The sequence below is a fragment of the Notothenia rossii genome (genome assembly GCF_949606895.1).
Source record: "Notothenia rossii genome assembly, chromosome: 3".
NCBI lineage: Eukaryota > Metazoa > Chordata > Actinopteri > Perciformes > Nototheniidae > Notothenia > Notothenia rossii.
The window spans coordinates 21,616,848-21,640,369 of record NC_136901.1 but is presented as its reverse complement, the minus strand read 5'-3'; the positions used below and the strand labels follow the sequence as shown (position 1 = coordinate 21,640,369).

General features: G+C 41.8%; 2 protein-coding genes and 1 long non-coding RNA gene across 7 annotated transcripts in view; 1 reads left to right on the top strand and 2 right to left on the bottom strand.

Moving 5' to 3' along the window:
• afap1 (actin filament associated protein 1) overlaps positions 1-23,522 on the bottom strand; it is a 161,586-nt gene that overhangs the window by 4,932 nt on the left and 133,132 nt on the right. For 4 of the 5 annotated variants that reach the window (XM_079667686.1, XM_079667685.1, XM_079667688.1 and 1 more), the window contains 6 exons: positions 23,318-23,470; positions 22,668-22,879; positions 22,101-22,246; positions 20,325-20,439; positions 17,418-17,648; positions 7,495-7,624 (listed from right to left, as the gene is read on the bottom strand). In XM_079667686.1, coding sequence (XP_079523812.1) covers positions 7,495-7,624; positions 17,418-17,648; positions 20,325-20,439; positions 22,101-22,246; positions 22,668-22,879; positions 23,318-23,470 — 987 coding nt within the window. The remainder of the gene's footprint in view (positions 1-7,494; positions 7,625-17,417; positions 17,649-20,324; positions 20,440-22,100; positions 22,247-22,667; positions 22,880-23,317; positions 23,471-23,522) is intronic. The other variant, XM_079667689.1, reaches the window with a different exon arrangement.
• The window catches only part of LOC307031005 (uncharacterized protein), a 131,292-nt gene that overhangs the window by 56,815 nt on the left and 50,955 nt on the right, over positions 1-23,522 (top strand). The window lies entirely within an intron of this gene.
• LOC307031006 lies at positions 392-7,477 on the bottom strand. Its single transcript, XR_013805850.1, has 2 exons — positions 2,820-7,477; positions 392-632 (listed from the first exon to the last, which is right to left on the bottom strand). It is a non-coding gene; the product is annotated as an uncharacterized lncRNA (long non-coding RNA).

Sequence of the window (23,522 nt, the reverse complement as noted above, 5' to 3'; positions counted from 1 at the left end):
CCAAACTCACATTGGTTTCTCATGCAGCATCTCTGTATAGTATGTGTATTCACTCTCTGGCCTAAACGGCTTGTTGGAGCTCCTGCCCCCCCCCCCTCCCTGTGAGCCCAGTGTGCTCCGATTGGTCAGCTCTGCCACTCTGTTCTGATTAGTCAACCACCAGAGAGGTGAAAACACCAACAGTAGCACACAACATTAGATGCCAAGATATACACCATACATACACACCCTGCAGAACCTCCATAACATGTACAGATTCCGTAACGGAAGAAGAGTAAGTTATTTTTTACCTGTAATAAACTACTACTGTGTTTGATGAAAAATCCAATCATGGTTTGCTATATATGAATGATATGTTATAGGAGCAAATAATTCAGGGAAGTAAGGCTACTAAGTATTTCCATCACATTTTATTTTTAGAAATATACAAAATGAACATAAAAAAAACATGTAAATATACATATATATATCATATATCATCATCATCCATTCCTCCCCTCATCATAGGCGTTTTCGGCATCTTGCCTATCGCAGCTTTGTAAGCTGGTACTGGGGCTTTTTAGGACGAGGCATCAGAGTGGTCATCCCGTCATGTGTTGTCCGCCGGATACGCCAGGAGTTTCCTGATCTGGCTGGACGAAATCAAATGCAAATCACAAAATATTAGAGAAACTTAGTTTTTTCAGGGTATATGCAGGAATCCTGAGGTCAAATGTAATACCTTTTAAGACCTTTTTTTAAGACCCTTTCCATACATTTTAAGACCTCATCGCAACTTTGAGTTCTAACCGGTTACATTGGCTACACACTTTACCTCACATTTACTATATTGATTGTAAGATAGCAAAACTAAACAGAGTGCAGACAGACTACTGAAGCCTCCTTTCCAAATGAACTTCAACCTCTCTGTGAAGGTTTAATGCAGTATGCTGCTTTTTTGCTTCTGTAGACTCTGTGCTCTTTCATTCCAGTAAAACTCCTCAGAAACCATTAGAAACCAGTATTTGACCAATAAACAAAACAATTGACAAATCTTTGAACTATGAAATATATTAAACATTGGTGAGCTTCAGCGGGGTAATGCCATATAGGAGCTCCCTCTCAAATACCCAGGGGTTAAATTGGGCTGGGGCTGTCCGGGGCTAAGCCCTGGCACATAGGACGATGCTCTGACGTCATCACCCTCACACATTTGTCATATGTTTACAAAAAACAATATATATGTTAAGACTTTTCTCGTTCTTAATATAGACTATATTAGGGTCTATATGTGTTGACTTTACTTTAAAATAGCAGATCTCTGTGACCGGATATAGGTTGGCTTAGACCCCGGCCCCACGAGGATGCATACGGTAAAACGCATACGCAAACGCAAAAAAGTCTTCCGTTCACACACATTCGATTCATTAATGTGTCCGTTCACACTAGACCGCTGGAAACACTGTAGTACATATGCCAGGCCTGTAAGTGGCGCTGCTGTCGCCACAAAATACACCAAAAGCAGCGAAGAAGACCCCGGAGCATGGTTGCCATGGTTGCCCTTCTTTTTATTCTCCGCGGTGGACGGCGTGTTCTCCTGCTGTATATCTCTCAGGTAGTCCACCAGCAGATGAAAAACACCCACCGCTCGGCCTCTTCCAAGGAACGAGGGGACCGTGCGGCATAGTTTCCGTTAAAAAAAATGTTCCGCCGGTCAACATGTCCGTTAAAGTTTAAATCTTCTGTACAAAATTAGAAAAGAGCCGATCAGAGGTCTTCTTTGTTATTTATTGAGCATTAAAGCAAATTGATAACGACTCTGTTCTCTGTATAATAATATTTAATAAACGGTGCCTGCCTCTCTTTTCCTCCCCCTCTTCTGACAGCCCAGCAGCAGCTGGAGACGTGGGGAGAGGGAGGCGGGCTATTTCATCGTTATCAGAAAATGATCATATAGGGCTTACACACGGAGCCGTTGGACCCCCAGAGCGTTGCGTATGCCGGTCTACCCACCTTGGGACCCTCCCACAGAGCGGAACAAGGCAACGAAACTTAAAATAAGAAGCAGCATTTTACGGCGCGCTATGCATGGGGCCGCCTTGAGGGGGTTTCCCGACATGTCGTTTCAGTAAATTAAAGGGTGTTTCATGTTGTCGTTGCTGTGGGACTTCTTAATATCTTGGAAAATGCCGTTTAATACTTTTTAATACTTTTTAATAGCCTTAATTTGCGCTAAATTGATTTATCAACTTTTAATACTTTTTAAGACCCCGCGGACACCCTGTGTTTTAGGTTCGTTAGCTTGCCAGCTAGATGAATATGCTAACCTACGTTTGCTAGTTGTTCAGTGTAATATGCCAACCTACTATGAACAACAGCTAGTGGTTCATATTAGGCTAGCAAGAACATGTTTACAATTGCAATCTTATACGGGTAGTCTGCTACGTTCGGTCATTCATTGTAGCTGGCATAAAAACAATGTTTTCCCTAGCATGTCTAGCTCTTGGTAGCCTTCTTTTTTAGCTCGGTAGCATACACGCTAGGAATGCCAACTATAATGTAATTAAGTTTTGTGACTGACCGTAGAGTAAATCCCCCGGAGTATACTGTCTATGAGTATTTCGTGTGTGAATGCAGACATTCTCCTGCAATGAGATACATGTAAGGCCATCTGCTGACATTGGAGTTGATGTATGGAAACGCTAGCAACTTAGTTAGCTAGCGTTAGCACTGTGTTAATGGCTTGGCAGCCCGAAAAACGTTTACCCATTTAAACAGTCGTGGTAGATACCTTGTTTGTTTTAAACATCATAAATACACAAACAACAATGAATACTTACAGATTGTTTACCCGAATCTCCCGCTGGTCCAAACAAAGTAGGAATAGCATCGTCCTTCAGTGTCCTGCGCTGTGCATATGCATGAATCGCTGCAATGTTTGCGAAGCTTTGGTCCGTGAAATGCCGCGCACACAGTAAAATACCGGCTCGAACATCTGAAGGAACAGTGTTAACAAGAAATGTCAACCACTGACTTCGGTAAGGCATACATTGAAGATTTCCCCTCACAAGACAGGAAACAGACCCTCGTTGGCATGACTGGATACAGTTTTGAACTGAACCTGAGCTTCCAACAGTATATATGTTCGGCTGGCAGAGGATGAGGCCATAGCCCTGGGCGTGGCTACTACGTTACGATACCCAGGAAGAAAACATGGGAAAATGAGAAATCTCCAACGACGCGTTTTGGGGAGGTCTGTGTTAGAGTTTTACTCCATACAGGGTGTACTTTGAGGGTTTTTGACTCTGCAGACGGTTTACATGCATAAAAACCTTCATAACACACAAGGGGACGTGTAATAACCGGAAAAGCATGACATGGGACCCATACTATCAGATCATGCTTCGGGCGGGATAGCGTTTAGTTTAGGCCAAATGCCAAGAACTCCACCCACTAGGTAGAGATTTAATACATCCCTACTCCGAGATGGACAGTCCCTGGAAAGATAATGGATTATTGGCTGAATAACGAAGGCTCAGTTTCAAAAACAGCCGTTGAGTGGGATGCATTTAAGGCGGTTATTAGAGGTCGACTCATTCAGCACTGTTCATATCTGAAAATGAGATTGGTTCAAAGGCTTCAGGAACTGGAGCTGGAAATATAAAATCTGGAAAATATACATTCTTCCCAGCCTGACCACGCTACCCTTCTGGAACTAAACAAAACTAAAAGTAGAAATTAACTCCATATTACAGAAGAAAGTAGAATATGAATGATTTCAGAACTAAACAGAAATATTATGAACAAGGGGAAAGAACTGGGAGATTTCTGGCGCAGAGAACAAAGCAGCAGTATACACAATCAATGATACCAGCAAAACAAAACGATAGGGGCAATCTGAAAACAGACATTAAAGCTATATTTAACATATTTGATCAAGATCTCTATAAATCAGACAATCCTTAGTGTCAGAATATAAGACATTTTCTATCTGAGATAAAATGCCCAACCCTGTCAGACAAAGAACGGGATGAAATTGGAGTGGACCTTACATTAGAGGAGGTTAAAAAGGCCATCAAAGAGTTACAGAATGGTAATTCCCCTGGGTAGGACGCCCTCCCAGCTGATTTTTATAAAGCCTTCTCAGATTGACTTGCCCCAAGACTACATGGAGTTTTTAGAGATGCATTAGAGAGGGGATGCTGAGAAAGCATTTGAGAGGGTAGAGTGGATGTTCCTTTTCCAGCCTTGGTCCATCTTCTTTTAAATGGGTCAAATTATTATATAGAAATCCAAAGGCAACAAATGGCAGGAAATCCCCCCCCCCTTTGAATATGAACAGTGTTGAATGAGTCATATGCCCCTTTCACACCAACGTGGTTCCAGGGACGGTTCGGAGCTAGAGCCTGATAAGCACTGGTGTCCTCTGTTCACACCGCAGCCGAGCTTTTCTGCCCAAGCTCGTAAAAATTGTCCGTCTAGAAGTGAGAACCGCATACGTCACGCTTACGTCAGAGGGGGGCGAGATTAACATGAGCAATAACAGTTTATGGCGAGTACGGCAAATAAAAGTTGTAACAAGCAGTAGCGCTGAGCAAAGTGACTAGAACGCAACCACACACAAAAAAACTCACTTTATAAAGTCAGGCAACATTAACCAGGCTTAGTGTGATTCTGTTTATTTGTACCTTACTTTGACCATCCGTTCGCTGTTATTGATCATTGTGGAGAACAGGCAGACGTTTTGTTTCGTATTATTGCAGCTATCGGATGGAATCAATACATGGGCTGCACAGATCGCTATGTCCGACTATCACAAGTAGAATCATAATGAAAAATACGCCAGTAAAATGTGCCTGTAGAAAATGGCTTATGCCACAATAGGATAGGAACAAGTAGTCAAGATAGTCAGTTTAGCTTCGATTGCTATGCTAACATCATCCATTTTATACCAGAGAAACTTTCATAGCGTTGTGATGCCAAACAGCGTCAATTCATACTGAAACACATTCACTTATGGGGGATGGTGGATATTTATCAGCTGCTTGTGTGACAGTCAGACAGTGAATACTTTCCAGCGGATGCTGCCGAGAATAAACTCTGGTGGACGAGCAGCACTGTAGCGGTCGGTAAATGCCGCTGAAACACATTAATAAACAATGAACCACGGCACAAAAGTATAAGGGTTGAGAAGTAGTTATTTAATTTAATCTGGCTTCGTATGATTTTAAAGCCATCGACCCGACGCAGTCCCCCATTGTGGTTGTTGGGGAGAAAATCAGCGACGTAAACGGTGACATCATGACGCAGCAGCGGCGCACCAGTCGGGCTCTGGGCGGTGTGAACAAAACGGGGGCTGAAAAGAAAAACCGGTTCCGAACCAGAAGAGCGCAAACACGGAGCTAGAAGGGGAGCTGCGTTGGTGTGAAAGGGGCAATAGAGGAACAAGGCAGCGCTGCCCTTTATCTCCCTTAATCTTTGCGCTGGTACTTTTTTACATTTTTACACATGTTACTTGTTAGACGCTTTTATCCAGAGCGTCTACATACTCAATACTGTGGACAATCCCCACAGGAGCAATTTGGGGTGAAGTGTCTTGCCCAGGGACACAACGACATGCTGACTGCAGTGGGCTTTGACTTGTGCTCCCCTGATCCGAACACCAACACACTATTCCACTGCGCCACGATTATCCGGACACCCACTAGGTGCTGGGCTCAAAACATTAGCCTGCTTCACATCATTTTCTATCTGCCAGGAGACCGCCCCAACCACGCAGTTCAGTGGAAGGATTGCCTCTGGTTCCTTGGCAGTAGGCTCTGGCTCAGAGTCGTGACAGTGCGTCTGGTTTTCCATTCCCGGTACCCGGTCAGAAGGAAATCGTGAAATTGAATCTGTTAAAGAACAGAGACCAACGGGACTGACGTGAATTAAGTCTCTTGGCTTTCCTGATATACTCCAAGTTCTTATGGTCTGTCCAAACAATAAAAGGTTGCTCCGCCCCCTCTAGCCAGTATCTCCACTCCTCTAATGCTGCCTGGACCGCTAGCAACTCCTTGTCACCTACATCGTAGTTTCGCTCAGCTGAGGACAACTTACGGGACAGGTAGGCGCAGGAAAACTCCGGAGTTGCGTTGGTGTGAATGAGGTAGAGTCACCCTCACACAGAGTTAAGTCTGGTCCAGTGCTCTGCCTGAGAGTCACCCTCACACAGAGTTAAGTCTGGTCCAGTGCTCTGTCTGAGAGTCACCCTCACACAGAGTTAAAGGAGACATGTCATGCTTTTCCGGTTATTACCTGTCCCCTTGTATGTTATGAAGGTTTTTATGCATTTAAATGGTCTGCCGAGTCAAAAACCCTCAAAGTACACCCTGTAGGGAGTAAACTCTAACACAGAAAGTAACTGTCTATGCTACCCCAGAACGCCTCGTTGGAGATTTGTGAGGTCTGAGTAGCCACGCCCAGAGCTATGACCAGGCACACACACACACACACACACACACACACACACACACACACACACACACACACACACACACACACACACACACACACACACACACACACACACACACACACACACACACACACACACACACACACACACACACACACACACACACACACACACACACACACACACACACACACACACACACACACACACACACACACACACACTCAGTGCAGGCAGCTCTGCTGATTTCTCCTCCCTGGCTGCAGGCTGATAACAGACAGTTGGGATCGCGGCAAAATTCTCTCTGCAGACCCATTCTCACAGCGTTTATCAACCTTTTTCTTACTCAATATCAAGCCACACTTATTGTTTTTACTTCGGTTGTGAGTTTGTGTGTGCTCAGGATGAGTTTCGCTGTGTTTCGCTGTGTATCGCTAAACAAGGAAACAACACCTCCACGGAGCTCAGCGCGATTCACAACGTCCCGACAAATCAGAGCACAATGTGCTCACAGGGAGGGTGGTGGCTGGAGCTATTGGAGCTACAACGAGCCGTTAAAGGCAGAGAGTGAAATTCAGTGAATACACGTAGTTTACAGAGATGCTGTATGACAAACCAATGTGAGTTTGGAAAATTGCACAATATAAATCTATTCTAGTAGACCTCAACAATGGAATTATGATCAGTGGAAATGGCCATGACATGTCTCCTTTAAGTCTGGCCCAGTGCTCTGTCTGAGAGTCACCCTCAAACAGAGTTAAGTCTGGCCCAGTGCTCAGCATGCTTCGTCTTGAGGGGAGCAAAGGTTTCAGGTTTTGAAGTTATTCAATCCACCTGCTATTTTCCAAACGGCTGCGGAATTGAGTTAGGCTAGGAAACAATCCGTGGTGGTGAGGCTGACACACTGTCTCATACTAGAGAGAATAACCGACTGAAAAGGGTGGATTATTATCAGAGTTAACCATTTGAGGACATTTGAACTTGGATTGAATATGAAACTCTTATATCACCACATACTCCACATGGGAAAAATCAAAATCTCTTTTGTTTCTACTCACTGGAGCTCTTGCGTTGCAGAGAAGCTGTCCCATTGGTCCCGTTGACTCCATTCTTTTTGAGCTGGATCTTTGGCTCTGCCTTGTGTTTTGATACCCCCCCATTGGGCCCAGTTCCCTTCTTTCCTTTCAGCTGATGGGAAAAGAACCAAAGGGAAGGAGACTTTTTAAATTAAAAAAAATGGAACACTGCATGGCAGTCGATATTGTGCGCTTCATATCTGCAATTTTAGTGTTGCATTTTTGGGTTCACTCATTCTAGACCTCTCAAATATCTCAGACAATTAAAACTGCACTGTATAAAGGTCAGCACTAAGAAATGATGGACAAGATTGCACTATTGCCCAACAATTTATTTCAACCTTCTCGAAGTCTTTGAAACCGTCAACAATTTGAAATGTTAGACTTGGTATTTTTATTTAAATATCTTCTTTGAAATTATTGGCATTAGTATTATAAGAGTAAAGAGCAAGTGTTAGGAAGTTGAATGGGTTCACACATCTATTTTTTATTCATGTAAACTAATCTCCTTCAAACTATTTATATTTAATTAAGTTTCTCAGCAAAAACGACATTTTAAATGATACAATATGAACATATCACAATAACAACAGTTACCTTCGCACGATACAAATGTAACTGAATTAAACTAGAATGCAATATATTGAAACAATATGCAACCAATATTTTATTTTTCTAAGGAGTGTTTGTGTTACACATTCTTTCATGTATTTCCTTTATTTTTCGCTCTTATCTGTCAGAAAGCAAAACAGGTGCATAACATGTGTTGAGTTCTACACAGACTGTCTTTCTGATGAAATGTATGTCACTGAGTATGTCTTGCTGAAGAGGAAAGACTAATAGCATGATATTTAAAAAATAAATAACATCTCCATTTTGTCCAAGCAACAGTAATGTGAAGCTTGGCAGTGCGGCCAGAAGCCTGACTTCACCTCTGGGGATGAACATCAACTTGTTATAGATCGGTGGAACTCTGTGGTCTTATGTCTGTGTTAACACCCACTGCCACGCCACACACAGTACACACACAGCACGCACACAAAAGAGCTGGCGGGGGGGAGGCGGAGCTCCACTCAACACAATGTGGCGACATAAGTGAAGTGAGGCAGGGTGGCACTTACAGCAGGGCCATACAAATATGAATGCATACAGCTGATGTTCACTGCAAGGGAAAAGAAGGAATTACACTGAGGACAACCAAACACAGTCCAAACGTACAGACTGTAGTACCTAGTATAGACCAATACATATTCTACTCATGCTGTAGATCATGAGTCGGCAACAGGCGGCCCGCGGGCCATTGTTGGCCCGCCAGCAATAATATTTGGCCCGTAATTTTGAGAGTAAAAAAATGTTTTTTGTTTTTTTACAACATCGGACCGACAGTCCGAATAGAGAATCTACCTACACCTGAAGAATGCTTATTGTACTTTATCCATGTTGAGAGTGAATGACACATAGCACAGGCACAATCAGGCTGAGGGTTGCACTGACGCTGATAGTGGATCAATAGGTGGACAGCGCGTGGTGCTGATATAGCCAACATTCGGTGTGTGGTTTGAAAAAGTTGTCACTTTCTGTTGGGCTGTGAGGCCTGTGAGTTATCTATGATTACTATATGCCTACATTCATAATGTCAGCGGAGGGAGGGGGGGTGGCGCTGCGGAAGAACAGAGCGCGAGGAAGAGCTGTCATCTTCCCTTTACAAGCTTCAAACATGTATTTATCGTGTGATTTTGGAAATACAAGTTTCATTTTCTGAAAGCCAAGACTTTGTTTATTTAAAATCAAACAAAACACCCGAACCCCGAAAAACTAGTTTTTTACGCAAATCCATGTTTATTTTGAAATGAGCCGTTGCAACTTCCGACTGATTTCGATAGAGCCGGTCACATAAGGCAAATGTGTGGTTGTGGGGAATCAGGTCAATTAAAGTACTTATTTAATTATTAAATACATTGAGTTTGAGTAAAATACTTGGTCACTGATTAATTTAGGTTATAATATATTAAATAAATTGCAAAGCAAAACATGCTGTAATTTATTTATTTTTTATTTTTTAAAGGTTTTCAACCTGAAAGAATCCTAATGTGTCCTTGAAAAGTTGAAATAAAAAAATGGAAAAGGATTCCAGTTGTCCATGCGTCCTCTGTTGCCCCTCAAGCCTCTCAAATGTGGGCAAACACTCAAATAAATGCCAAAAACCCAGAGAACTTGACAATACTTATCAGAATAAAAATATGTTAATGCTGCTACCTAGTTAATAACTCTACTTTACTCAGTGGAGGCTCGTCCATTGAGGAAAGGGAGGACCATCCTCCCTAAAATGTCAGAGAAAAATAAACTTTGAAGAGAACGAATAGATACACCTCAATTTAAAAGATAAGTCTGTTAAAATACAGATAATAGCCCTGGCTTTTAACATGGGACTGAAATGGGGCTAGAGAGGACGAGCCTCCCTTTGGGCGGGTCTATCCAGAGGCTCTGGATTGGGCGCCTATATCATCAGTGAACCAATCAGCGGATCTGACTGCGCATCAGAGTGTTAATGGGGAGGGTCATCAGCGATATCAGAGTTTTTTCTGAACCGGGGAACAGGGGCGCTGCGCCCTCTTACGAAAATAAATTCCTTGAATTAGGCTTTGATTATGTTCTGGCCCGCCATCTTGTTGGCCCACGGCCCAACTTACATGTTACCCCTGCTGTAGATGAACTACACCCAAAACACAACGTTAAAAATAGGAGCTGACGTGAATCCTGCCTGATCGACCTGAGCCGCTGATCGACCTGAGCTGCTGATCCTGAATTAGGTGTGTTGCAGCACAATGTTGCCTAAAGCTACCCTTGAGTTCGCTTTTTTTCTGGGATTAATTGTCAGCCCGCATGTTGACAAAGCTGACGGATTGCCTACCAGCGAAGTCTCTGTTCACTTCGGACATTCGGATGGTGGAACCTCTGGAGCGCTGACTCCATCGGATAGTTTTTACCAAAAGCTGACGTTTTATGGCACGAAATGTGCTCTCCAGTATGCCCTTTTGACTCTTGACTCGCTAATATCGAAGGATTGGAGCAGCCCCACCCCCCTTGAGGAGTGACGCGTCCAGAGCCCATGTGAAAAAATCATCTTCCAGGCTGTTAATATTGTTACTGCTTTTACTCTCTGGTAACGTTAACATTAACCCTGGTCCCGAGTGTTTCTCTGTTTCCTTGCAGCATTTGCCAACTCCGAATGAGTTTAGCTGTAGGCAAAGATTGGGTTTTCTGCATGTTAATGCTAGAAGCCTAGTGCCCAAATGAGATGTTTCCAAGACCTGGTTTTTAGTTGCTAAGCCTGATATTGTTGTAGTTTCTGAAACCTGGTTAAAACCGTCTCTGTCACTGACACTGTTATTCACAATGATGGATATAATGTATTCAGAATGGATCGTAAGGGCAGAAACTACAGTTAGACCCTCCAGAAAAAAACGCGATTCTGCGATCGCAGAATTTACCGCATAATCAGCAAAATGGCGCCGATTTTTAAAAGGCCGCATATTTATCAAAAGGCCGCATAATCCCCGCATTTTTCCACACAAAGTTGAGAAGAAAAAAAGTTAACTCGTCTTGACGTGACGTCATCAGCTCGCGCATCACAGAATGTAAAAAACACTTTTTTTGTGAACGTGTGGAGCTCACACGATAGAGAAAACACCAAGATGAAAAAATCTAATCCATCTCATTGACCGACGAACATTTCTACTAAAGACCGGGCAAAAAGTGGGGGGAAACTATTCTGCACCTCGTGCAACTGTGTGTTGGAGCATAAGAGAACATCGACGTGACGACCCACTTTGATTCATTCAAACATTCGAAAATGCTTTCTGCTGCTGCGGACAAGAAAGCCAAACAACTCACATTCACGAGGCATCAACCTCCAAAACCCTTTCGAGGGCTATAAGAAACGAAGTGAGTAGCCTACAAGATTGAAGCTGGTCAGATAACGAACGAGTAAATGAAAACAGAATGAGGCTGAGAAGTGTCTGTGTGTGGGGTGGGGGTGGGGGGGGGGGTGTGTGTGAGATTAAAATAGCCCAATTGCTTTTACAATAAATAAACATTGAATGTGTTTAATTGAATAGTAAAGGGGTTTAACGTTAGTGGCAGGTTGTGTGTGAAAGAGAATAAATAAGACAGCCCAATATTTTAAAAAACATTTATTATTTTTTCCCGCATATTTCGCAACTTTCCGCATATTTCGCAACTTCCCGCAATTTCACCGCATAAAATCACATAAAAACCCCGAATGTTTAATCGCATAATCAAGGAATTTAGCCCGCATAATCAAGGATTTTTGCCCGCGTTTTTCTGGAGGGTCTATACAGTGCTCTGTCCTTCATTTGATTTCAATTCCAAGGCAATTTGAGTTGCTAGCTGTCCAAATAATTATAGCAAATGCTCCACTCACTGTTATTGGCTGTTATAGGCCTCCATCGGCCATCATTGATGCAACTGCTAGCCTTACTGAGTTGTTGTCTTAGTTTTCTTCTGAAATCATATTATTGGGTGATTTAAATTGGAAGTGGTTGAGTGATAAATCTTCACAGTTTAAGCAGGTTTGTGATTCTTTGAATTTAACTCAGCTTATTGGCTTATTCTAGTCCCACTAGAATAAACCCTGCCAAACCCAATAACGATACCCTTATACTGTAGATGTCATTCTAACAAATGCAGCTCATAAGTATGTGTCTGTTGGTGTTTTTCCTAATGATATCAGTGACCATTGCACTATTGCTTGCGTTAGGAGCACTAAGTTGCCCAAAGCCAAGGGCCTTATTGTGCTCAGGCGCTGCTTCAAACACTTCTCTGAGCAGGCTTTCCTACACGTTCTGGCGGAGTTTAAATGGCACTTCATAGCTTTAATTCCATCTGTCGATGTTGCTGTCCAATTCTTTATTGATCACTTTTTATCGATTATTAATAGACATGCCCCCCTTAGAAAATTCAGAGTTAAGAATAGGAACACTCCATGGTTTACTACTAGAGAACTATCTGATCTCATTCATAATCGAAATAAGCAATGGTCTTCAGCTAGAAAGTATAACACTACTGATGGCTAGCTTATTTTTCGTGTCCTCAGAAATAAATGTTCAGCCCTTATTAAAAAAGCTAAAGCTGATTACTATCTGAGTTTAACCACTGGTTGTTTTAATCACCATTCTAAGTTCTGGAAAACAATTAAATCCCTTCAGAACAAGAAGGTTTCGAGTTTCCCCAAAAAACTGAAGGTCAGTGATTATTTTATTTCAGATACAAATGATAATGCCTTTAATCCTCACTTCAAAAAGGCTGGTCACATTTCTGATGAGCAAAGTCATGACTCTCTGCATGGTCGTACTCACAGCCCTAGTTAAGGGATGAACTCCCCTGTTTTTGATTTCGCTTCTTTCTCGGTCTCTGAAGTCTTACACGGTTTGCACTCAATTGATCCTAAAAAGTCTCCCGGGCCTGACGGCCTCGACCCTTTCTTTTCTTCTGCATCCTTTTCTCTTCAGCAAGCAGCAGTGGTGTAGTGGGCGTTGGACACGGGGGTACGCCGCACCCCCTCTTATTTGAAGCATGAGTCTAATATATAAAAAATCATTGCCAGTGTGTGCAAGTGTGTATTTGTTGTAATAATGACGAAAACATAATAGGCAGATTTCAGAGTAATTATAATAAAAACGTAGCTCAAGCATTTATGCAACTTGATTTGAAGCGTGTGTGTGTGAGGGGCAGCACCGTGTGTGTGTGTGTGTGTGTGTGTGTGTGTGTGTGTGTGTGTGTGTGTGTGTGTGTGTGTGTGTGTGTGTGTGTGTGTGTGTGTGTAGGGTGACCAGGTGTCCCGCTTTTTGCGGGACTGCAAACACAGCATTTTTATTATTTGTCCCGCATTTGAGTGACAGTCGCGCAAAAGGGCCGGATCGGTTCGCTGACGGCCGGCACCGCCCTTTATTATTATATTGTTTAAACGGCATCATGTTGAGCTGACAGGCGACACAGAGGTCCACAGTGTACAGAGTTCTGCACCTGCTGTGCAGAATGTCAAAATGTGTCCCCTAACGTTTCTGAGGAACCTGACATTTAACATTATATTCTAGTATCTATATACTTGACCTCTCACAGAATTATTTGATGATTTATATACTGTACTTTGAATTAAGGTTCCAGTTTCAATCAAACCTGTACTATTTACACCTATGTTTTAGAGGATTGCAATTTAGAACTAATACACTTGATCGTATTGGGTTCTCTTATTCTGACTATTTGGTGATGTAGTTCAGCCACCTGGTATTTCCCTCTCCAAATATAATGACCATCAGAGTGAGCATTCTTAATTTATAAGCTATTGTGCCACTTATCCCCCATTCGGAATGTGACTGTATCAGAGAAGAGGTAGGCCTATGTCTAAAGAAATCTAATTTGCAATAGAACTGTACCAGATATTTCCATACAACTACTGGTTAGTGTTCAATAGCACCCTAGACAATTCAGTAATGGTATATTTTTTAGGGATTTCTGTTTTTCTGATAAATGAGAGAAAAGTGATTGAGTCCTATGTTCCTATCACCAAAAGTAAATGTTTACAGGACTATAATTCAGTATTTTTTTAGTTAAATAATTGTCTGACTATTTAGTGATGTAGGACAGCCACCTGGTTCATACCTCAGCAAATCTAAAGAGGATAAGAGAGGTCACTCTCAAGTTATGGGCTTTTTTGTCTCCTTTCCCACATTCGGCCTGTTCTAATTTGGCTCTTTTTCAGGGATTGGGGTAGTTCTAAAGAACAACCCAAAAAACATTTTTTCCCCCAAAATAAAGTTTGACAACAATCAATTTCATTAATGGGAGACCCTAAAGATAAAAAAAATTCATTGTTGTCATTTGTTCTACCTCGGGTAGGGGTATCTCAAAATCTGAGGGCCCTTCCTGCTAGACTACTATTGTAATAACTCCGATTAATGCATTTCACCGTCTGTGTGAAGACGGCATTATGACGACTCGCGCGGCCCCGCGAGAGCATGCCGCGGTGCGTTCAAGGACCTCAGTAGAAAGTCGGCCCTTTCTATGTCTCTTCCTGTTATGGAAGGTTTGGCGGCGGAGTGGGCCACCAGAGAGTACCATAGCTTCTAATATTGCTGTTTGTGCTGTTTGCACTATACGGGATCCAAGATGTGTGTCGGCATGCCGCTCATGGATGTATAATAAGAACTGGATACAGCGTGGGAGGCGGGGCCTCATTCATGAGAGCTGCTCATTGGCGCATGAAGATAAAATGGGCCAACTTTTGAGAGAGCGAAACGTCACAGATGTGCCTGAGAAGTACCCGTATGTGCGCAACTTTAACCACGCCCCCTAAAAGGCTCATTCACATTAAGCATGTAAATTTGCATACACGTAACAGCACCGCACATTCATGACAGCATGGTACTGGATTATTATGATGGATTTGATATTAACGAGGCGGCCGTGGCAGTTAGCAGTGTCACTACCCGATCTGCAGCTCTGCCCGATCTGCAGTGCGCATGTGCAAGATGGTCCGCCATATTGGACAACTCAGGACGGCAACCCAAGAAGGACACTTGACACAGTGGCTTTTGGCAAAGCTGAAAAATAAAACTCGAGAGAGATAAGTTATTGGGTTCTTTTATTTGGGGTATATAAGAATAAGTGAGAAATGAATTTAACTTCTGTTAGACAGCTATCATACTGAATAAATATTTACTGTGAATGTATGCAAAAATGTATGGCATATGGCTGTCTAACAGAAGTTAAAACCATTAATAACAATAAAAATATGTTTGTGTTGCATTGTGTATTGACTTGGCCAAAGCATTTGACACTGTAGATCACCACATTCTGTCTAATGTTATGTCTCGTTTAGGTCATAATGCCATTTGCTGGTTTCAGAGTTATTTAACCGACCGCTCTCAATGCGCCAGGTTGGGTAGTACTGTCTCTGACCCTGTCACCTTGGAGAAGGGAGTTCCACAGGGCTCTATTTTGGGGCCCTTGCTCTTTTCATTATATGTAAACAATATTTGTAATCAGATGCAATTTTCTACCTGTCATATGTATGCTGATGACACTATTGTATACTCATGTGGTCCTTCTCTGGATATGGCCGTTTCCAATTTAAAATCTGATTTTATCACGCTGCAGCATGCGCTTCTTGATTCTAAACTGCTATTGAACAGTAAAAAAACCAAAGCAATGCTTTTTGCTCCCAAGTCAACTCTCTTCCCCCGGCGTCTTGGTTGAGTTTGTCGATACATACAAATATCTGGGCTTTTGGTTGGACAGAAATCTAAACTTTAAACACCACATTGAAGTTCTAACTAAGAAATTGAAATTCACTCTTGGCTTCCTTTACAGACTTAAGTGTTGTTTTTCAACTTCTTCCCTTAAAAGGTTGTTCTCTGGATTATTCCTGTCCCAGCTTGACTACGGTGATACAATTGATAGATTTGCCTGTCCCACTGTTTTGGCCAAACTTGACCCACTCTACCATGCTGCACTGCGATATATATCAAATGCACCCTATAGGACTCATCATTGCATACTGTATAGCCTAACTGGATGGTCCTCACTTAGTATGCCTAGGATGCTAGGATGTACCTTTCTTACTGTCCCAAATGTGCACAATGTAGTGACTGCTTTTTGTCTTTTTGTTTACTTAGTTGTGTTCTCTGTATTTTATATGTCTGTGTTATGTGTAATAATGTGTAACGTTGCTGCCTTCTTGGCCAGGTCAGCATTGTAAATGAGATTTTATCTCAATTGTATCTGGTTTAATAAAGGTTAAATAAATAAAAAAAATATATAAAGTCATTAAAACTAGCTGCACCTTTACCAGCTTTGATAACGCTTTAATGATAAATAATTATAAAACATATCATACATATTATTCTGAAATGGACCAATCTGGACAATGACTACTTTTGCTTTTGCTATATTTTGATGCTCATACTTTTGTACTTTTACTTAAGTAACATTTTGAATGCAGGACTTTTACTTGTAACAGAGTATTACTACACTCTGGTACTTTTACAGAAATACAAGATCTAAGTCGTTCTTCCACCTGTGCATGATTTCAGGACATACCCAGAGGTGGAATGTGCTTCACAGACTAACGGGAAAGAGGTGGGGGCTTTTGAGTGACCAGCATTAACACCTTGTATATTGAGCTAAGCATGCTCATGCAGGAATAATAAACACTTTTTTTTTCAATAGTAAAGTATGTCATCATTTGGGATACACAATATATCAGTAGGTGACTGAATCTGTTTATGGTTCTTTCTGAAACAATCACTTGACCATTTATGATTAGGTGGTAGGCCTATCAGCAATATGCTGTTCTTGACTGTATGTGATTTTAATGAAAATATGTAAAACATTTCTTTATCAGACACCTTTTAAAGCAACTGAATGCAGCTTTGAAAATAACATGTGATTGTTGTTTTGTGTTAAAAAAAACGACACTTATATCAAGAAAAAGTTTAAAAAAAAAAGCTTGAAGAAGAAAAACATGTTATCAGTAAAAATCATAATTGGCAGGTCAGACTTTTAAAAAACTGAAATAGCATCACTACTTGCAATATTATGTCAAGTCTCAGTGCTTCAGCAGAATCAAAGGCCCTGCACTTTTGCCAAGTCATACAGAGAAATATTGTTGCTAAGCGGGTCACGTCCACCTCCATTTTCTGAAAGTTATCAACACATGAGAAACATAAAAACCGATAACGTAAAATGATCTGATTATTAACTAAATTATACTAATATTGAAAAAAAAAACACGTTAAAGAGCATGATATAGTGAATTATAGACTGATAAACTAAGAGCATAGAGCATAAAAAGTGTGAGTTGTAATGAGGAGAGTGTTAGTCACCTGAGTAGTGGCTTTAGTTTTAGTATCAGCAGTGAGGAACTTAGAGGAAACTTTAGAAACAGGAGCTTTGTAGGGACTGGCAGAAGTGGAAGCAGAGTTCAGCTTGGGAAGACAGCGAGAGGTCAGCTTGGGAGAAGGCATGTTCTCATATAGGTCAGAGTTTTCATAGTGCACCTCCTCTTTCAGCTGGCGCCCCCCTGTTTTGGGACTGGAGTACTGCGACTCCGGGTCCTTCAGTTAGACAAGCATGCAGGCAGAGAGGGAAGAGGAAGAGACAAAATACACAACAGAAAGAAAAGTCAAAGGAGAGAAAGAAAGGAAGAGATGATAGCAGTACAAATGCTAGTTACACTACTTTTCCATAACAAGTGTCTGTGTACGGTATAATGCTGTTTTAACATGTAATATATCATATCATTCAGTTTATTTAATCTTGGCTTGGTTTCCATTAACATGGCCGTGGTGATTCGTGCTATCAGTCGTGCTTATTTTAAATCCCCCCCCCCTCAGTTTGCGAGATTCTCAGAAATAAGAACTCTCAAAACATTGAGTGGGGTAACATTTTAGTTTTTGAGGAGCCAAAGGCAGATTCGTAAATTGTTTAATTTCAAACAACTGATGTAAACTGACCTGCTGTACGATCATTATTCAGCTAAATCCAGCTGAACAATATATGTGTTAAGATCTTTATGCTAAGTATAACCTCAGATGTTCCCTTATGGTGGGAGAATGTTGTCCAGCAGGGGATTGATCTGGCAAAATCCAGGCCTTTAAAAATCTCTTCCGGTTGTCTTGAGAAACCAACAGTGGCGGCTGGTGGAAAATATTTTTGGTGGGGCTGTTGATATAGTGAGTAAACACATTTTTTTGGGAGAAATGACCCCTTAAATTGGGACTTCTGGTGATGTAATGGCCCCATAAAATCATGGTTCTAGGGCCAGGAACAACCAGGATGAGTCGGGCTGAGTATGCTAAACTAACTGCGGTCAAGCCAGCCTCCACTCGGGAAAATCTAGTCAAGCCAGCCCTCACGTGATATTGCGGTGCGCGAATATCCTATGCATTACGGTAGAGTCAAAAATAAATCATCCCTCTGTGTTTAGATGAGAATAAAACAAAAACTGTCCAGTATCAAAGACTCATTTTACTTCAGGGTGATAGCAGGACACCCCATGTCGTCACTCAGAAAAAATCAGGACATTTTGATGTACAGTTTCAAAATAAAAGACCTTTGAAGTCTCATATATGAGCTATCATCCCTGTCCCCAAAGGTCTTTTATTTTGAAACTGTACATCAGAATGTCCTGATTTTTTCTGAGTGACTAGATGGGGTGTCCTGCTATCAACCTGGAGTGAGATGGATCTATGATACTGGACAGTTTTTGTTTTATTCTCATCTAAAAACATGGATGATAACTCATACAATAGAGATCTCAAAGGTCTTTTATTTTGAAACTCTACATCAGAATGTCCTGATTTTTTCTGAGTGACTAGATGGGATGTCCTGCTATCACCCTGAAGTTAAATGAGTCTTTGATACTGGACCGTTTTTGTTTTATTCTCATCTAAACACAGAGGGAGGATTTGTTTTGACTCTACCGTAATGCATAGGATATTCGCGCACCTCAATATCACGTGAGGGCTGGCTTGACTAGGTTTTCCCGAGTGGAGGCTGGCTTGACCGCAGTCTAAACTAGAGAGAGAATCGCTGTCAAGGGGGCTACAACTACAACAAGATGAACATATTTGACCGTGATTTAATTTTAATACACGTTTCAAAATGATGCCGAAGTAACAACATACTGATACCGGATAGTAAAAACCATGAATTAAGGCTTTGACAAGTCTGCAGACAGACGGCAGGCGAAAAACCTTTTAAAATGCGTGTTTTCTAATGGAGATTTGGCTAGGCTAACGTTGTAAATGCTCCGACCGTCCACACTCACAACAACGGCCTATACAGACATAAATAAACCAGCGACTTTATTCGCCATGACACAGACAGTATGTGGTTTGTACTTGTTTAACTTTTGTCTAGTTTCTGAACAGATATGAAGAGCTGTGAGCTCTGAGTGCTAAGAGCTAACGGTTGTGTTGTTTTTCTGGGGAGCTCATTGAAGATGACGTCACGGCTCCGCCTACACTGCGTTACTGTAGATACTACCCCAGTTCCTCACGAGTCTAAAAAACAACTCACGTCAACGCACGTAAGCAACGTGGGCGCCAACGTGAGCGCTCTCGTGACCAAAATATTTGACGGCGCTGATTGGCTGAAATTATGTTTCGGCGGCATAGTTTACTATTGAGACTTTTGCAGCGTGCTGGTTGCTGCTGTTTGGCTCGGGGGCAGCGCCCCGTAATGATAAACTAATGCCAAGGGCAAGGCCAGGCAGGCAGGAAACATGTGACTTACTGTATCAGTAACTTTAGACATCGTAACACAATTTTAAACAAGATTTTATTGTAGATTATACATTTTACTGATACCAATTGTATGATATTTACCTTGTTCATTAAAAATTAAAAATAAAATATATATATTTTTGAAATATATATATTTTAAAATATTTTTTATTTTATTTTATTTATTTTTTATTTTTTTGTATGTGGGAAGAGGTGGGGCGGCGCCCCTATGGGCCGGCCGCCACTGGATACCAACATGCTGCTGTGATTGAGCGCTGTAGGGCATAATGCAATGTGGTGATTATAGATCACTGTGACCTGAGTTTAATCAGATTGTGATACAGGAAAGAGTGTCAACAAACCTATTCCCTGAACTCTCTTACGTTGAATTGTACATTGTCTTTGATATGTAATGTAGTTAACAGCTAGATGGTTTACTGTGGTTAAGCTGCTTTAGCTGATTTGTTCTGTGTGTGTATCCCCCATGAGCAGGTGTGTTCTTACCATTCCGTTGATGGGCACGTCATCATAGTGCAGAGCCATGCCACTGGGGCAGGCGTAGCCGTTGACTGGGCTGTCCAGGTACGGGTTCGGAGAGACAGCACGCTTACTTGTAAAACTGTAAGGACAAAATAAACGTTGCAATGTATTTAGTCCAGGAGGCCTTTCTAATATGCTGTGGCCTGTCAACACACAGGATTAAAAAAACATGTTTTTAATTCAGCCCAGACATGATGTGCGGCAAGTCATAAAAGTGCTCCAAAATGAAGTTGCACCAGTATGAGGCGCAGTGAAAACTACCGGCCCCAGGCAGCTGTAAGACTAGCGAGTGGGCACATTTCAGCTATCGGAGAATAATGAAGATGTGATTGGTTGTTCCACTCTCCGTTTGTTGCAAGAGTGGTAAGGTAATTAAGTGTAAAAGTGTGGACTGGACTGACTGACACTGACACCAACAATGTCTTGGATCCTGCAAAAAAAAGGAGGAAAAGTGGCACAGAGAGAGAAAAAAAGAAAAGAGCACACAAGGAGGAGGCAGCCTGTCCTAAACTCACAGATTTATTCAGAGTAAGCCACATACCATTACACATAGTTTACAGGCAAAACTGGGCAACTAATTAACTCAATTTAGCCAAATACATTTTTTGAGCTCTCGTTTTCCATATTGTAGCCTGATGTGTACAGACTGTCAACAAAAAAGTTGCTCAGTCCAAATATCAAGTAAGTTCAGTGGTAGGCCCTGTGTGACTGGAGACTGTTAGGCTATGCCAAGTATATGTAATACTACAGTTAGACTGCAGCTAACTGGCACTACAACTCTTCACAATGTGAGTGAATAAGTAACTTGAGATGGTTAGGTTGTCTGTCCAACAAAGGGGAGAAAATTATTATGTTATTAGGCCATGCAAATTCAGGGGCAACTAAGTGATAAAGTCACTGTTATATAATTAACTACAGTGCTGGATCTCCCATAAAAGCAGCAACATTGGCAAAAGTGTAGTAAAGTAAACTTTAATAGGCTATTATAAAGTCAGTATGATGTATTGTGACACCAGAGTCAATTGAAAAATAAGTTGTTGCCCTCATATCTTTTCCTATGCAAAGGTGGAAATAATAGCAGTGCCAGTCCTTCACAGGGAGATGTTCAGGCAGAACCAAGCAGCAACACAGAGGAACTGGCAGCTACAGGGCAACGTTATTGATGTTAGTGAAATTAAAACTACAGTAGGGCTACCACTACGAACGGTTGAAAAACACATAAATGATGACACCAGTACATGTAGAGCCCACGCTGCTCCCGCAACAGGTTAAGGCACAAGAACCTTCTTAAATCTGAATTAAGCCGAGTGTTAATTGTGTGGGCAGCAACGCTGTAAATATTGACGATGCAAACAACAACAAAAAACCCAAAAGCTAGTAGTGGCCTGGCTGGGTGAATAACTCCGACCTGACTTATTGTCCGGCCCCGGTAGCGCTGTTGCCATGGTGCTGCCCGGCGCCCACTTCATTATTAAAGGCCACACCTGGAAGCTGTGTGCAATACTCCTGGAATCAATATTTGTCATATATGTTTATATCATAATTGTTGTAATGTGTTGGGACCTTACAATATGGAAATGAGCCATAGATCTTAATTTACTCGTGGATCAGGAGCAAATATGTGTATGAGGACGCAGAGCAAAGTTCACCAAGTAATAGTAAGTAGTAAGTAATATTCATGATAAAAACAATAAAAACTTGTCAGGGTTTTAATCACTAGAAAAAATGTTTGTCATATACCAGAAGGACTGCTTGGCCAGCTGGATGACATTGGCGGTGGTCTCAACGTCGATGTAGTCGTAGTGCAGGGTAGCTGGGTCTGTGGTGGAGCCAGTCTCAGCCAATAAGACCCCCAACCATCGACCCATCTCCTCAGAGGAAGTGGCCTTATTGAAAGGAAAAAGTTATATTCAAAATGATAAAGGTATGGGTTCAAGTTGAGAAGAAATCAAAAGCATTTGATTTTACTTAAGAATGCTATGGTTTCACAAGGAAAATTACAAATGGGAACACATTTGTAGGCAGAGGGTAGCATGCATGTGAGGAAATAGATTCAAAATGACAACTGGAGGAAGTTCAAATACCCATAACATCAAATACACATACACAAGTCACTGGTTGGTCGAGGACTTGTTTTACCATATAAAAGAGAAAACAAGAATAAGTAGGAAAACATTTCTAAGCAGTGTTTGCGTGCTCAAGTCCATTCATTGGCTGACAGTGGAGTTCTAATAGCTGACTTTGACACACGAGTACACATCTCCAGAAAAACATTATCCAACAGTCCATTTGGAGGTCGCAGCTCACCTCCAGTACTGCCACCTCCTGGCCATTACGAAGCAGGCGGAAGGCAAACGGGTGCTTGTGATCCAGGCCAGGAATGACCTCGCAGCCTCTGAGGGGCAGCGAGGCGATGTGACTCTTCAGGTCGTCACGGTCCTTATGGAGAAGCAGCTGGTTTTCTTTCAGACGGCACCAACGCTCTCTCCAACGGTTATTGGACAACACATTTAGGTAGCCTGACGAGCAAAGATAACAGTCAGGAAAATAATGTTCATGATTTTAACAATATCTTCATGAATGTGTTCAGTATTTTTTTACATCTTACATTCTTTATAGCATTAAGGTGTAAAGAGATACAACATATTCACATTTTGACAGGAGCCCCTAAGGCTGCGTTTGCTGAAGTGAATTAGCGTTGACTTTACTTTGAGGTAAGTCAGAGGAGGAAAGGCAGATTTCACACAGATTTCATGAACTGATGAACACTGGAAAGGGTTGATGACAAACTTATCCACAAGGTGGTAATTAAAAATCAGTAAACTGTTGTCAGGGGCATGGCGGGGAGTCATGAATCACGTTTGATTGAACAATTTGACCCTAAATTTATATCATTGTAATATATCACTTATATATAGGTCCTAATGATACTGGGATTTCCTGCTTGAACATATTACCGCATGCGGGTACGTCTTCTTCTGCTGAAGATGTCTGCTCGTCTGTGGACGGCTTCTTCTTTCCCAGGCCGATAATTTTGGTGATCTTCTTCCCTGCTCCCTTTCCCACCGTCCCAGTCTTCTGCTCAGACTTTGCGTTCTTCTTCCCTTTTCCTAAGAGAGAGAGAACAACTTTCGATGAAGGAACATTTGCAAAACATTGTTA